Genomic DNA, 16,453 nt, shown 5'->3' with positions numbered 1-16,453 from the left:
CAACATTACTGCAACACTGTTCCTTGAACGTACGTAGCGGCCAGTTTATCGGCCTCGATTAAACAAGCAGTAATAATGTTTTAGTGGAGAAACAATCCCATGCTTCACCCCATTATGTTTGGGAGATTTAAAAACAAAATTCTCGAATTGAATTTTAAACGAAAACAAATATTGGTGAATTAGCGAAACTATCGGCATATATCGATAATATATGATTGATCATATTTCAAACATTTTTCACAAAAATGATTTGCCTGGTCATGAAACAAGCTCAGTTAGTCATGTTAGTAGTTCACTAGTTGGAGATATATATAGAAACTGCTTCATTGGTTATTTATAGAAGACAGTATTACCACATAATGTCTGAATAGTAAATGTTGGAAATAATATAATCACATTTGTTTAATCTTTCACAGGAACACTAACAATGATAGTTGGTAAAGTTGGTTCTGGTAAATCATCTCTTCTTTTTGCAATTCTTGGGGAAATGAATACAATCTCAGGAACCGTGAACTATTATGGGTATGTAATGTATATGGAAATGCTGACTTTATTGCAGCGTCGATGAGCATGAGTCAGAAGGCAAGGATGGAAATGCTTTTAACACTTTTGAATAAATACAGACATTTTTTAATATGAACATTTTTTGATATTCTGTAACGTGCTATATTGTTTCATAATTTTCTCTTTAAAGAAAGAAACACAAAGTAGCTTATGTTGCCCAAAAGACATGGCTTCAATATGCTACACTTCGAGACAATATTATATTTGGGGAAGAATTCAATAAGGAAAGGTAAACATTAATGTTATCTAATTATCCATCGGTATCTGCGTATACAATATGATATACTCAATTTGATGTTATTCAATATAATTGAATAAGACTATTGACTTAGTATCATTACTATCTAGACGATTTATATAAATGAAGGAGTTGGGGACTGGTAAGGTCTTGTGTGTATATTTGTACCGTTAAAAGAGATACCACATACTGGCAAGTAAATAGAGAATCGTTTGTTGCTTACAATGAATTAATACCGTTCGACGATGACACTGCATTAATTAATATATGTATTTCACTTGAAGGTATACCACTGTTCTAGAGGTGTGCGCACTGAACTCTGACTTGCGTATGCTGCCTGATGGTGACTTGACAGAAATAGGCGAAAACGGGATAATTTTGAGTGGAGGGCAGAAACAGCGGGTTGCTTTAGCGAGGGCTCTGTATAGCAAAACAGAAATAGTAATTATGGTATGTATGCCAAACTTTTTCAGCTTTTATCTCACAATAACTATTCATTAAATTTTGCCGTTGTTCACTCATTCTATGTATAACTTAGTTATTTTCAACGCATGGTAAAGATCAACATCAACCAGCATTGTTTTTTGTCACAATATTTGCTCTGGCGAGCGTGATAAGAGAATACAATGCGCTTTTATCGACCATTATTCGCGATGCAAGTCTATGTGAGCTTTTTAGAATCGAGGGTCAAGCCGGTTTTTAGACACGAATAAATTTCTAATTGCAAGATGAACTAACGTACATAAAACAAATGTAACACAATATCTCACCTCAAAATGATACTCTTTGTTTTATGGTAAATAACACGTATAGGAATGAGATAATTAGAATTCCTAAACTTTGTTAAAAGTGTTTGAGTTCAATTATAATTGATTTGCTTTTACTCAGCTGTATTGATGCTATAGTCAACTACTATACACATGCACTTTCATCTTTTCCAAGAATCTACCGGATACTGCTTTCCATGCACACAAATTCATCATTGTTTTGATAAATAAATTATGCATTAACTAATTGACCTTCCCAAATGAGGCCGACAATAATAAATACGAACAACTAAATGCAATGTCAGAAATAATTCTGTATTTCGACGACGTGTGTGTAACATATATTCGAATCAAATAAACATTACTATAGCTTATTGTGACAAACATTTGTCAAAATATACCACAATTAATTTCCAATGCAAAAGTTATCTGAATAACTGTTTAGCATCGCCACGCGAGGCTGGCTGTTTATGATTTTCAGTAGATTGCCAGCGTTTTTTGCCCAGTTTCACATTTTCAATTTTCCCTCGCAAAAGTCATGATCGTCATTGTTTCAACTATCCTTCATAATCATTTTAGGCAACTCTAAAATTACGTCATATGTTGGATTTTAAACCATTTACAATACAAAGTCTTGATCAATTTGGAATTGTCATTCTAAGATATTGACCAGAGATAGATTAAAAAAAATCTCAAATACCACTTAGTATGACAATAAAAATATATTTAAAAAAATGAATATTCAATGTGCACGTCTGTGCGTGCATTTAGATGCCTACGAAATGAGAAAAATCTACTGTGTTTGTCCCACACCACATATAGGCCGTGGAGCTATGTATGGTAATCTGACATCCTTATGTTTTACTCGTGATACTCGTCACATCGAGATTTAGGGCATGAGATATTGCTACGTAATAACCTCAATATCGAAGACCCAGGACAATTTAAAAACAATGCTTTGTACTGTTATCGTTTTGGTTACGCGTGGTAAACAATCCTTTTCAAAAAAATGACCAAAAAATGATGTATTCGTTGAGAGGTTATATTCTGTAATTTATTTATAATTACAAAATTGGGAAATTTCCTGATAAAATACCTGAGAAAACTTGATCAACGAGAAGAACGTAAAAAAGAAAAGCCACAGATATTATTACACACTCACACATTATATTACACAACCTTCATTGAACAAATGGGCGTCAGTGAATGAAACAGCAATAATCGTTTATGTAGTGTCGTTGCCTAATACGGCGAAATTATATATTATACCTTTATTTCAGGACGATCCGTTATCTGCGTTAGATGCCCATGTTGGTGCGCATGTGATGGAGAAAGCAATATTAGGATTTCTTCGCGAACAGCAGCGTACAGTTATACTTGTAACTCACCATATGCAACATTTAGAACATGCAGATCAGGTAAAGAAAGATTGTACATTCGAAGTTTTGACGACATACGTCCGTTATTTGTTTAGTTTGAACTTTATTTATTGAGGTTAGCCTGTTAAACCATAAGGCCTTCGAGAGGGAAAGTTCAAGTCATACCGCATTAATCCGTTACTCAATGTGTACGTATACTACGAACAGAAAGATCACACAGGACCGACTAGACGACATTTTCCCATCTACGATATATATTCACGTGTATTACCCAGTATGTTGATGTGGTATCAAATGAACAGCAACTATTTCATTTTTAGGTTTTAGTCATGGAGAGTGGTCAGATAATACAAAAGGGAAATTTATCCGAAATACGAAAAAACAGCCCCTACTTATATAAACAATGGCAACAATTATTTTCACTGATTTCTGAATCGGAATGTGAAAGTGGAGATGATTCAGTATCCAGGAAATCACGCCGCAAACTACCAAACACCATCCTAATAAATACCACAAGAAACAGCAATGGTAAGTTTCTGGCTGGAACGTTCACCCAAAATCATGTCAATTAAGGTAGAGATGCAGGTTCGTTGGCACTTGGGAGTGATTTTTTTTTGGCTTTTTATTATCCCAACAGTCTTGGCTATAGACTGTTAAAATTTTGTAGAATTGTGAATAATGGAACATACTCAAAAAACGATTTTAAAATATAGATAACAGGTGAAAATATTCTCTCTTTTGAATGCTTAGCAAGATTTAGCAAGGCTGTACATAAATAATATAAAAGAAACATTGTGAAAAAACAGAATGACGGGATCTCCATAATATGCACTATATTTAACTTTTTACAAAAGGATAATACATTTAAATTTGGAATTGTTACACCCATTTTAATTATGAGCATTAGCAACTTCTTACTGAGTGAATTGTTATTCAAATTAGCAATTATTTCAGCTTCCTTTTTGTGCAAATTTTTACAAATGATTGACAATGTGTTTATCTTCAAAACGCCGTCTGGGCATTGTTTTTGGTTGAACAAAGTTACAACAATCGTACAGACAACTAGCCTGGGTGTTAATTTATGCATAAACTAGTCGTGAAATTTGAGCTGCTGCCCTGCAAAATTTACAACTGGTAGACAGTTTGCAAGACGGCATTCCTCATAGTAAACAGATGTACCCATAAACCAATTTTGACAGGAAACAGAAGCATGGTTTAGAAGCTATTTTTTTTTGTAGATCACTTTTGACCAAAAAAGCACGTTTTTGTGCATATTTCAAACTACAAAATATTAAAGTTCATACAATAAGCTTTCCGAAAATATATATTTTTTGGACAAGGGAGGTCATCTTGGTTTCCTAATAAACTATCTAAAATACCTGTCAGGTAAACTGCATCTCTACCTGAAACTATGAAGTGTGAAATTCAAAATGTGCGGAGTCGTAGCAAAGCAAAATAATTCATTCATGAAGATTCCTGATTGCTGAATGTTAAATATTGCATATACAACAATGTAACTGCATTGTTGCTGGCGGTGATGGTTTAACTATTAAAACAATGACCTTTGAACGTAAATCTTACAATCATATACAAAAATGAATACAAAAATTTACGTGTTTTTTAGGTTCAATTCTTGCTGTAGAAGGTAGAAAACGTGGGAGCGCAGCATGGCCCATTTTTCTTTCCTATGCTAAGGTTATGAGACTACCACGTGTATGCGTACTTATCATGTGTTTTCTAATGGAAGTAAGCGGATTTGTCATGATCAATTTGTGGTTATCTGCTTGGTCACAGGCTACTCAAGAGAGTCTTGATAACACTATGGTAGGTACTGTTACCAATATCAAGAACTCAAATACAACACGAAATGCATTGTATAGAACAACAGCAAACGTATGTTGACTCACGAATGATTGTGATTTTTTGTTATCTCAGTGTTGTTGCAAACAGAATACCTATGTAGATCTATGTAGCCTTGTCAGTAGACCCAGATGGATATTTAAGTAGGAAATATAATTAATACCATCACCATTTCTAGGCAGCAACAATACGAATATGATTATTAGTTGGTAAACGAATGAACTTGCGTTTGTGTTGATGGATGACATGCCCACGTTAAAGAAATAGGTATCAACAGTTTTGCTCCAAAAACTTAGGAGTCGCATCAACGCAAGTGTTATTTAATTTGATTGTGTTATTTAGTTTGATTGTGCCAGATCTCGTGATATTGCGAGCGAATGTGACATTATCATGATGTGCTCAGTAATTATAAATATAATTTATGATCTCACAGTATCACAAGTGATTGTGGTAGCGCATTAACATATATCGTGTTTAAGTTGTGATGTGGATTATTCGAACTTGTATAATTAATGAACTAGTTGTTCTCGACATCGATTGCGCGCCAACAAATCAACAGCCCATTAGGTTTAGATGTATCAAATGAGTATTATTTAGATGATCCTATTACCTGTTTGCAGATAGCTTATATAGATATATATACACACATAGATCACATTGATCAAATTGCTGTACAAAGTCATACCTATTTCAAATATGATAACAAAGTGAATGTTTAGCGATCATTTATTCAATAATAATAATATCACTAAAACATTTCAAAATCTCACCGATAATAAATACAGGAGTGATTCTGTGAAACTGATCGCTAAAATGTAAATATTCAGTGGCAGATCCAGAGGAGGGGGGGGGGGGGTTGCAGGGGGCCATGCCCCCCCAAACGCATGACGATTCATATGATCTGCATTACGCATAGCTTCTCTGCGATTTACGCTCCGTATATCTTAAGCGAAGCTTGGACCCCCCAATACATTTTGTTGGATCCGCCACTGTAAATATTGCATATTTATTTTCAGAAGGAACAAGATATGATAGTTCCGTATTATTTGTCCGTATACACTGCACTATTATGTGTGATGATCTTAGTGATTGGAATGACCAACTGCTGTTTTGTTGTGTTCTTTATATCATCCGCAAAAAGATTGTTCACGACAGTGTTATATAATATCATCCATTGCCCTATGAGATTCTTCGATACGACCCCAGCTGGACGCATCCTTAATAGATTTTCCAAGGACATGGTGGCAGTTGATTTGGTAGGTAAATCGCCATGAACAAATATGTCTAATGCATGTACTAACTTTGTTTGCTAATTAGTTTAATGTGACTAAAAACAGTAGCATTGTGCACACATTATGAGTGGATACAATTGTCATACAACGCCTAAGACAGCACAAAACCCTTACAAAGGATCAAACTTGAATGATATATATCAGTTATAACCGCCATGTAAGGGAAGAAGATTTTCTAGCAATGAGTATTAGTTAATTTCATTAAAGTTACAAAATAGACATAAATCAATAAAATAGGTAAATATAAATATACAACCTCATTTTTGTGACCGACGCTTGGTGCGAGTCAATTCTAATAGTGATTTATGTGTGAGCGCACATAAAGCTACAGCCACTGTATGCAAGTTAAGTTTGGTTTCGAGATGATATAAACTTTACAACGACTATGAACGTAGTAGAATCAACATTCCTCCAGGTATGCATGAAGAATAAATCTTTCCATTTTGGATGTAAATACAATAGTGTGCCCACATAGTTCAGATACACGAATGCCACATAGTACTTTCCTAGCGCTCGCGAAGAAAATGTGTGGTTATCTTCTCACAAAGTAGCATTTTACTCAAAATATTACTTGCACTTAATGCAACAAAAGCAATATAAAATGCTGCCCTTTCATATTTAGCTGGCTAATTTCATAACTTCGGATGCAAATGATAAGGTGATATTGAGATTCAGGTTCTTATTTCCCCCAAAAGGACAATTATAGGTAACAAATTAACCACAGATGTAAGTGAATAAATTATGACAATGATGTAACTGCACCAGCTATGCAACAAATGTATACATAGCCCCTTATGCATATTCAATACTACACCCTTAATAAGAATGTGTGCGTAATCGTAATGAGAACATACGATTATCTTATTGTGACGTAGCCATAAACTTGCATAAATTATTTTGAATCAAGTAAGTTTCATTTCAGGAAATGTGGATGTTTCTGAATACTATACTGAGCAATCTCCTAGTACTTGTAGGCAGCTTTGTTGTAAATGCCATCCTATACCCGTACTTCATCCTCCTAATGGCACCTATTATAGTAACTATTGTTGTATGCCTTGATTTCGGGGTTAGACTGCCTAGGTAATTGAATTCGTATTGTTATATATATGTAGCGAAGATTATTCAACGTTGTATGCATGCACGTTCTTGTTTCTGATAGGTTGTGAAATGACTATTCGAATTTAACAGAGTTATTGAGCAATATTTTTATTTTCCGTATGTATGCCAATAACAATGAACTAAGACTGTATACAAAAACTGTCAAGGCTTATATTCTCTGTTACAAACACACATGGTCGTATGAGTTGTATAATACATAATTCAATCTATTCTTATAGAGATCTTAAGCGACTGGATAGTGTGACATTATCGCCAGTACTTGCTCATGTAACTGAAACATATGTAGGCATGCCAACAATAAGGTCATACGGGTAATATATTATATTCGTATATTATTGAAAATGCTTTTGTGAAAGATATCCTGATCCTAATCAAATTTTTCCATATGATAGTAAGATAATTTAAAGTTCCCACTTGTCTTCTTAGGGCAGAGCAACGTTTTCAAAAGCGTATGATCGATTTAGCAGATAAATACATATTATGCCAGTTATATTTTATAAGGTCAATGCAATGGATGGGATTGCGATTGGTAAGTCAACGTGTTAATATTTTCAAAAAAATATTATGCAATGTATTGACGTATTATTATTACAAAATGGATAAAAACATTGATGAACTGCGCTCCTTAATAAAATAATTTGGATATCTGTTAATCTAATGAATAACTACCTTGAAGTATTCTCTAATCTTGACTGTTATTGTTGGAAGTATTGTGAAATCATAAAATTCATTGTATCCATTGGTCTCGGAATGGCGTTCAAATAATTGGATTTGCTTCAAAAACAGAAACTTGTAAAAAAAACAATTCCCTGAAAGGGTTTGTAAAAAAATGTTTGGAAGGGGGGGGGTAGCATGTTCACTTCCATTAAAAATGATATTTAAGATGATATTATGTTTTTACGCCTTATAATGCTACCTCTTTTAACACGCATGTCTTGTAAGATATAATTTTCGCTTTTTCGAGTTTTTTTTATTTATCTTCTTTGCAAATATGTTTCAAAGGTCTCAATTGGTGTGATGTTCTTTATGGTTATCGGAGTTGTTTCTCTACTGGTCTCTATTTATGGAAATCTTAAACCCAGTCACGTGGGGCTGGCCGTCACTACTGGTGCTTCAGTGAGTACATTGACAATACCGAAAAGTGATTTGACTGAATATTGTATGTTGTTGTAACATTTGTAAATATGCATACATTAGGTTTCACTTTTTTTTAGGAATCTGTATTTGTTTTGGGTCTTAAATAACTTACATGTATGTTGTAAAGCGACTATTAACTAACCTGAATAATGGCAATTTAAATAGAAAAACCGCCAGCAATGATCAATCCAACTGTTTCTAAACAGGTTGCACAACTGATGTCTACTCTACTGATTGCCATGGTAGATTTTCTCTCCCATGTAAATGGTGTTGAGCGTGTTTTGGAGTATGCAAATATAGTAATTGAGAAAGACCAAGGTGATGTAATACATGTTAATCATATCGCACATCGCATCGTGTAATGATATAATATTTGTAGTGATGGTTTCCCAATGCTGAATTGTATTCTACATTTGTAGGCAAAACTATGCCACCCGCTGGATAGCCATCAAAAGGGTCCATTATATTACGCAATATCTCGGTGCGATATGCTGATGGTTTGGATCCCATATTACATAATGTTAAAGTCCGATTTAAAGCTGGCCAAAAAGTAAGAGGCGTTCAAATGATCAAGTCATAACAGAATACACGGTGAAATTAATTAACGAGCAGAAAATGCACCTTTAAATACAATCTTCAACAGCATAACATTATTGTTTAATCTGATATTCGATTGAATGATTTTTCTTACACATTTAATAGTATTAATCACCAGTATTCCGGCTACTCCATCTCTTGTACACGTTGAAATTAAATGATTGAAACGTGATTTACATTATCAGTATACAATAACTTTCAGATTGGGATTTGTGGACGGACGGGAAGCGGAAAATCATCACTCGCCCTGGCACTGTTAAGAATCGTAGACATCATTGAAGGTATTGTGAATAAATAATCACGTGTCTTTCATAAGTGTGTGTCTTTCATATGCTATATGTTAAATACATACATTTACCGAAAAACAAAATTAAAGTAATAAACTATTTATTTGTATTTTTTTTCAACCGAATTCATCATAGCATAAGAGTTTCATATATTAACTCGCATCCTTGAATTTAGTCACTTTGCAAGAAATGTACTCATTTGCAAATGAATATACGTTACAATGATTGTTTAATTTATACAAAGTTACAAATACATGCAGTTGAACAAGAACTGTGTGACTGGCTGACTGACACTGTGGTCAGTGATTTAAATCAATATCGGAGAGTAATTTATCGTATGACCAGGAAGCCAAATTCAGCAAATAACGAATAAGGATGTGCGAGTCACAACTGTTTTATTTGACAGGTGGAATTACAATCGATGGAATTGATATATCTACTGTTCCATTGTTGACCCTTCGCAATAGGATATCTATCATCCCACAGGATCCTGTTCTGTTTGTTGGGACCATTCGGTAACGTATTGACGTACTCAAATTTTATACTAGTAATAGTGTTTTTGTTACTCATAGTTTTTATGTATCATAGTTTCATTATCTAGCCTTACCGATTTCACAATCTTAGACTGTACCACGGCATTACGGCATTGTTAGTTACAGCATCTACATTAATCCATGCGATAAATTATGCGATTAACAGATCGATGATTTAAATGTTTGTTATCGCTATTGTAGGTTCAATTTGGATCCAGAAGGTGAATGTAGCGACGCTGAATTGTGGAATGCACTCGAGATTGCCCAATTGAAAGAATCTGTGCTTGAAATGAACGGACATTTAGGTATTTGATTGCACATAGACAGTACACAACCATCGACCTTACAATACCATTTCATTTAATTCATGTGAAATGCCAATGATTTGATTTATTACTTATATTATATGTGCGTTACTTATATGTGCTTTTAAACTAAAACAACAATGTGCGTGTGTTTTTAATTCTTCCTAGAGCGCTCTGTTTCATATGCATCAATACTCGTCATTCCTTAAACACGCACTATCGTCTGTACAATACATAAGTACTTATATGTACGGACACGTTCATAATATTAATAATAAGGTTAGGTTTGGAGAATCAGTAACTGTGCCTTCCGTACTGTATATGCAGTGTTATAAAACAAACTTAGGTCTATCTGAAACTGCCTGAAATATTCTAATTAATATAATTCCAAACAGTCATTCAAGAGTTATAGTATGTACCGACTAATAGATTTAAATGTTTTTTTACTGTCATCTTTGATGTCAGATTTCGATATGCTTGGCGTGGACCAATTAGGTTGACTAAAATGCTCATAATAGTGTATGGAAATATCGACAATCAAGGTTTTATCACATAGAACCTATATAATATATGGGACAAATACACTCATTAGTTAAATACATAAATAAATAAATAATTTAATAATTTTTCATTTCAAATTGTCAGATGTAAAACTTTATAAAGGTAATGTTTTTGTTTCAGATTATATAGCGACTGAAGATTTTAGCATGGGTCAAAAGCAGTTGTTCTGCCTAGCAAGAGCATTCCTGCGTAAAAGTAAAATTTTGATTATGGATGAAGCCACTGCATCAATTGACTTCGAAACGGTGAGATCTTGAATTGAATCTTTAATTTTTTTTAATATAATATATTGGCCACTCTTTTATTGAGCTATGTTTTATGTATATTTTTGTACATATATCAGATATATATAGTAAGAGCTTCCATGAGTTAGCTAAGTTTTACGTATATTTTTGTATATAATATCAGATATATATAGTAAAAGCTTCCATGAATGAGTGAGTGACCCATGATATCAGATTTCACGGGGATCCGATAACGTAGGTCATGGATTTTGATATCCTATTAATAACAATCTGTTTTGCTAACAGAAACTAACATCAGAATCGGTCTTTGTGTGCGCAGGTCATAAGCTTTAGGTAGTACTTTGTGGCCGATTAACGCTTTAGATTACACTTTTTCTGGGCCTATTGACGTATATACGGTTATAGAGACAGACACATTGGCAACATTTTACTAAATTGTAGTTTTTTCTGTTTGTAGTTATTTCGCATCTTGGCAGTAAATCGACAAACTTCTACACACTCAATTTCTCCGCTAACAAATCGATTTGCATAATGAAAATCGGTTCGCTACTCATTTTGTTGCATAACACCAGAGTAAAAAGTGAACGATTTGCTACCACTAACAGTAGCGTATCAATGTATTAACCTACCTACAGTGCACATTTTTTATTTTTGTTTGAGATGAAACATAACGATTTGAAAATTTGACACTGTGACTAAAAATAGCGCACACTGCAATGCGAACCTACTGTTTGACTGTGCACAATGTTGGATTTTCTCAGCAGTTACCTGGCATCGGTGATAACTTGGTAATCACACCACTTTTGCAAACAAAATTGATGACTAGGACCGTTTCACCACCATTACTTGCGATTTAAAGCTCTATTATACGCGAAGACGAATCATAGAACATTGCAACGTGAAGACACACATCCTTATAGCTACTAGCACCAAAATAATACAAAATAAATGAACTTGTATGTGTGTCATTACGTGTGACGGCACGGTATTTTTCAGTAACTGTGATTTTGCTTTGTAGTAATAGCCATGCGTTCTGGATAATACACGTCATTAAAATACTTATACCGTTACATACAAATTCATTATCACAAACACTATATTGTCTTGGTTTAAATTAGGTCGGTTATTTTCCTTTAGTTTATTTAATAAATTAGTATCAGCTTTGCATCAGTCTCCTGAGGTACTTGGATTACTTGACTTCATAATCATACGCAAGGAAATCGTCAATGCCGTACCGTTTATGTTGTACTACCGGGTGATTGTTGCGATTGGAAAGTTACAATTACCGCATTTTTAAGTTGCCGAGACATAGTAGCGAACCGGTTGTTTTTCAAGTAGTCGACGGATTTCAAGAAGCGGGCCGTTTGTATAAGGACCAATCAAAGTTGATGCCCAGGGGTGTAATATGGAAAAATATTACTTGTCTTTATATCACAGATACATAACTGCTTGATACATGTAATCAACATATTCGTATAAAACTGATTTCTAACTTTCTCATTGACTCAGGATGCAATTCTACAGAATGCTATTGCAACAGCTTTTGCAGACAGAACAGTTCTGACTATAGCAGTAAGTAAACATGATGTGCACAAATATCGTTTATAACATTTGTTATTATAATAGCATACGTCAGTTATGTCACTGTTTAGCGGTAAATATGTATTTTCTCACAGCATCGTATATCTACCATCCTTGACTCTGATACTGTACTAGTATTAAATGAAGGCAGAGTTATAGAATACGACACGCCACAGAATCTGCTCAGAAAGGAAGACAGTATGTTTGCATCGTTATTGTACAAGACGGTTTAAAGTATATGGTTCAGCCAGAAGACGAAGAGTTTCACCTTCAGTTGTACCATACAATAATTCTAGTACAAATATAAACTCGAATGGTAAATAAATACATTATAAGTAATTATTTTAATGTGTCTGATCAAGGTAATTATGCTATTTTACTGACTATATAATTCGATGGTAAGAGTTTGTCATCAATGGCAACAGTACATATAATGGACGTAAGCGTCCTCTAATAATAAAAACAAACATGGCTGCCATCAGGGTTTGACTGGACTTCACACACACGCATCGATCGATACTTCACTATCTTCGTGCATACTTTGAGGTATCCTCGTAATAACCTCATAATATTATTTTTAATTTGATTAGAATTAGAACAAAGTTAGAACATTAAATATTGAAGACACATAGTTAGCACGAACGTATTTTCGGTCTACAATAATTTCTACCATGTAAATTGATTTTTGCATTTGTATTTGAATTATAACATACAATTTTCATTAAAGTTATGCCCAATTTTGCTCATTTATGTCATACAAAGCAAATTTACATTATCTATATTAAAATTATTATTATATATATGTTAATGATAAATGTTAATACGACAGGACCACATGGCCTCGCTTTTCACGTTTTTACAGACGTTTACGGAGGTATGGAAGTTATCTCAACTCATGGTACATTGTTTCATGTTTTACTTTGTACACGCATCACACGTGATAATGCCTTTCGTACCCTACAAACGTCAGTGCGAGGTCATGGGGTATGGTTGTTATGTTTTTCCAGACTATTTAAACTAGTGTACAACTGGTGTAGACGCTGTATGAGGGAATAAAGAAAGACAACACACAATGAAACAAGTGTCTTGGGTCCAGGGGGAGTAGTTCAGTATGTAATGCTAACTAACTACAAACTGATAGTGTTCTCAAAATGAATATGCAAATTTTGGAAAACACTAAAATACATGTACTATAATTATCACCGAAGAACCAAATCACTTAGAGGAACATCGTCGTTAAATCATACGTAGTTTTGATGGGGGACACTTGAAAGTACTCAATTGTAGCATTTGCATGCGAAAACAACATCAGACTTATGACTGTGAAATGAGTCAAGGTTTGTTACGAGAATAAAAAAAGGTTTGTTACGGGATGTCAGTGTACAGGTAAATAGTGCAATGAAGTAAGTGAGATAATTCAACCAAAAACTAATATCTAGTACTAATTCGTCAGAAAACAGAATTTTGTGGGAAGGTGGTCGTAAATTGTAAAGGTCATTTTATAATGCTAAAGACACAATTCACCGGCAAGAGACTTTAGCAGGAGGCAGCTTGCTCGATTTTTTATTGATAAGACATTCAAATTAATTCAGTGTTTACAGCTGCAAATGCAGCTTAATAGTGTCAACCGCAATTACCAGGCAGAAAAGCTTTTTATCCCAAAACTTTTTTCTTTGCTAAATGAAAACCTAAATTGTGGGCTATAGTAGCAATGTATTTAGAGCGTCAAGACTAGACGAATAATCTTCGGCAATCATTAAAAATCATTCAAATAAACTACAATGTCGTTTTATCCCCTGCGAGCAATTATGTTGCAGATCGACTGACTGTTTTGAAATGGTCAACATTATAGGTTCAATTGGTCGAGTGTCATGGCAGTTTTGTGGTGTTTGTACCACTGTAGAAAATGTGCGAGTGGGGGTATCGGCTGGTATCTAGTGTAAGAAATGTACAAGGGATGAAGGCTCCAGCGCACTCAAATATTTTAAACTGGCCGAACAAAACAGACGAACAGAATGAAAAATGAAATCTATAAAAAAATAGCAGGTTGAAGAATATTAGTTGCTCTTTCTAATTTCGCCAAAGTCTTACCCATATTTTACCGATATCTGCTGAATAAATCAAGAAAATTAAACACATTGACTCCATTTATGAATAATTAACGGTTGCCCCGAAAACACTCCACAGTTGGAGGCGTGGCCTGTTCAGAATTTGTCAAGCACATTATTCTCCAAGCTGGTACTTTTTACAGATTTTACTTGGAGCCTTTATCTCTTTTTGATTTCTTACACAAGATACCAGCCATATGTACACTTCATCCTGTTGTTCTCAATTGGTCAGCCAGTAAATCTGTATGCTCCCGAAGCATGTGCATACAAATATAAACCAAACCAAGTAGGTTTGAGCGTAGTCTATCATGTGATACAAATGTATGTCCTGGTAGAGAGTACATGCAACTGAGTATGTATATAAGATATATTATATATTATAGGCATATAACACAGCATAACATATCAATACTAGTGCCATATGTGTCCAATGTAACTGTAAATAATATCGACTGTATTCCCGGGAGTTATTGGGTATGTTGTTTCAATGTCGGCTTGAGCTAGGTAAATTGTATATAGCTGTTCCATTTCGGTGACTGGTAACATAGTGGGTGTAGCATAAGACTCATGATCGGTAAGTTTTACCTTAGGCTGAACACCAACAAGGGGATCTTCCTACCCTGGCAGAGTGTACCACAGACTCAATGGGAAGGCCAAAGCCAACAATAATCGCAGAAATACAATAGCAAAACATTATTTTAATATTGACATTCATAGTCATCAATTAAATTCAATTTATTCAGATGTATTGATGCTTCGATCCATTCAATGTCAGTACCCCACCTAGAATGCTGTAACTATCCTTTTTCTAAGTTGCAACAATGTAACGATGATGGTGTATTGGTGATGAATTGAACTACGTCTACATATTTTATTTGGCTGTTTGATCAATTCCGTAACTGAGGTAGGAAATGAACTGAAACTTCCATCGGTGTCAGTCAGTGTCCAATGATAAATCAGCTAGATTGGAATCAACTATACTTTAAACACTATCTGTTTTTTTTCATGGTATTCTGTGCATAATAGGCATAAACTGTTTTAGCATATTCCTATATGTTTACCTTAGTTTGAACAAGCGCATATTAATTGTTTATTCAAATTGATTGAAACGTCACACATGTTTATTACCTATAAAGTTGATTTATTGGTAAAAAAAAGTTTTGTTTTTAATCAACGGCACAAGAAGGCTTACATGGTTTTCTACTGGTAAACATCAAATAATGAATTCTTTTCGTGCAATTTTTACTACTTGCTTTCAACATGTTTGTATTTAATACTAAATTGTTGCTCAAATGGTACATGCATATTATTCGTGTAGTTTAATATCTCACAACTTTGTACTACAATCTTTTCAGTTGAGTTGTTAAATAAGGTCCGAATTTCTTTTGTTTCACAATCTGACGCCGATCACTACTAGACTATGTGCTATAGTTTTGGCTATCTCTGATCAAACACTTAAATGCCCAATAAGGGGGGGGGGGTTATTGACTGGAGCATCAACCTAGTACTTGACGCAGAATTTTCCATTCGAATCACTAGAATCAGAGTAACTTGAACATTTTCTTGCGGTCTCCTTGTGCATCCTCTTCTCTGATGCGGAACAACCCTCTCATTTTGCGATCGTCGTAGACGTGAAAGAAACTACCCAAGCATTACTGTAAAGACTTGGCTCGATTTCATGGCGACAAATTAAAAAGCATGATTTGCCAAGTGACAAAAACGAATTTCTATAATATGACATATTTAAGAACAGCAATTCATCTGCATATTGTATTGTCTGTAGAGAATGCATTGCAAAGTCTGCCTTATTTAATAATTCTTCAGCATATGTCGTAAGTTCAGAGTTGGGAACATATCTCTTCTAACATATGATGAAAACG

At 34.3% G+C, this 16,453-nt stretch overlaps 2 protein-coding genes across 2 annotated transcripts in view; both read left to right on the top strand.

Annotated features, from left to right (window-relative positions):
* Positions 1-13,546, top strand: part of LOC102806148 (ATP-binding cassette sub-family C member 9-like) — a 30,936-nt gene extending 17,390 nt beyond the window's left edge. Inside the window, exons 13-31 of the mRNA XM_085492329.1 lie at positions 417-522; positions 695-793; positions 1,087-1,252; positions 2,850-2,987; positions 3,269-3,476; positions 4,573-4,772; positions 5,825-6,064; positions 7,023-7,180; positions 7,438-7,530; positions 7,646-7,748; positions 8,222-8,335; positions 8,563-8,674; positions 8,776-8,906; positions 9,156-9,234; positions 9,647-9,755; positions 9,975-10,078; positions 10,760-10,884; positions 12,394-12,456; positions 12,561-13,546. Coding sequence (XP_085348455.1) covers positions 417-522; positions 695-793; positions 1,087-1,252; positions 2,850-2,987; positions 3,269-3,476; positions 4,573-4,772; positions 5,825-6,064; positions 7,023-7,180; positions 7,438-7,530; positions 7,646-7,748; positions 8,222-8,335; positions 8,563-8,674; positions 8,776-8,801 — 1,763 coding nt within the window. The 3' untranslated portion in view covers positions 8,802-8,906; positions 9,156-9,234; positions 9,647-9,755; ... (2 more) ...; positions 12,394-12,456; positions 12,561-13,546. The remainder of the gene's footprint in view (positions 1-416; positions 523-694; positions 794-1,086; positions 1,253-2,849; positions 2,988-3,268; positions 3,477-4,572; positions 4,773-5,824; positions 6,065-7,022; positions 7,181-7,437; positions 7,531-7,645; positions 7,749-8,221; positions 8,336-8,562; positions 8,675-8,775; positions 8,907-9,155; positions 9,235-9,646; positions 9,756-9,974; positions 10,079-10,759; positions 10,885-12,393; positions 12,457-12,560) is intronic.
* LOC146748242 (ATP-binding cassette sub-family C member 8-like) lies at positions 9,616-12,698 on the top strand. The gene is made up of 5 exons (XM_085504980.1): positions 9,616-9,755; positions 9,975-10,078; positions 10,760-10,884; positions 12,394-12,456; positions 12,561-12,698. The coding sequence occupies exons 1-5, from the start codon at positions 9,616-9,618 to the stop codon at positions 12,696-12,698; spliced, it is 570 nt and encodes a 189-aa protein (XP_085361106.1).
* Positions 13,547-16,453: the final 2,907 nt, after the last annotated feature.

The sequence above is a fragment of the Saccoglossus kowalevskii genome, chromosome 2 (genome assembly GCF_978046115.1).
Source record: "Saccoglossus kowalevskii chromosome 2, keSacKowa6.1, whole genome shotgun sequence".
NCBI classification, from domain to species: domain Eukaryota; kingdom Metazoa; phylum Hemichordata; class Enteropneusta; family Harrimaniidae; genus Saccoglossus; species Saccoglossus kowalevskii.
The sequence above is the reverse complement of the archived record's forward strand: the minus strand, read 5'-3'. Positions and strand labels throughout refer to the sequence as shown.

Bases quoted from the DNA above. Each gene is read 5' to 3' on its own strand.
- LOC146748242 (XM_085504980.1), top strand. From the start codon at position 9,616: ATGTGCGAGTCACAACTGTTTTATTTGACAGGTGGAATTACAATCGAT. The intron at 9,756-9,974 runs GTAACGTATTGA...TCGCTATTGTAG, and splicing joins CTGTTTGTTGGGACCATTCG to GTTCAATTTGGATCCAGAAG. The intron at 10,885-12,393 runs GTGAGATCTTGA...TCATTGACTCAG, and splicing joins CATCAATTGACTTCGAAACG to GATGCAATTCTACAGAATGC.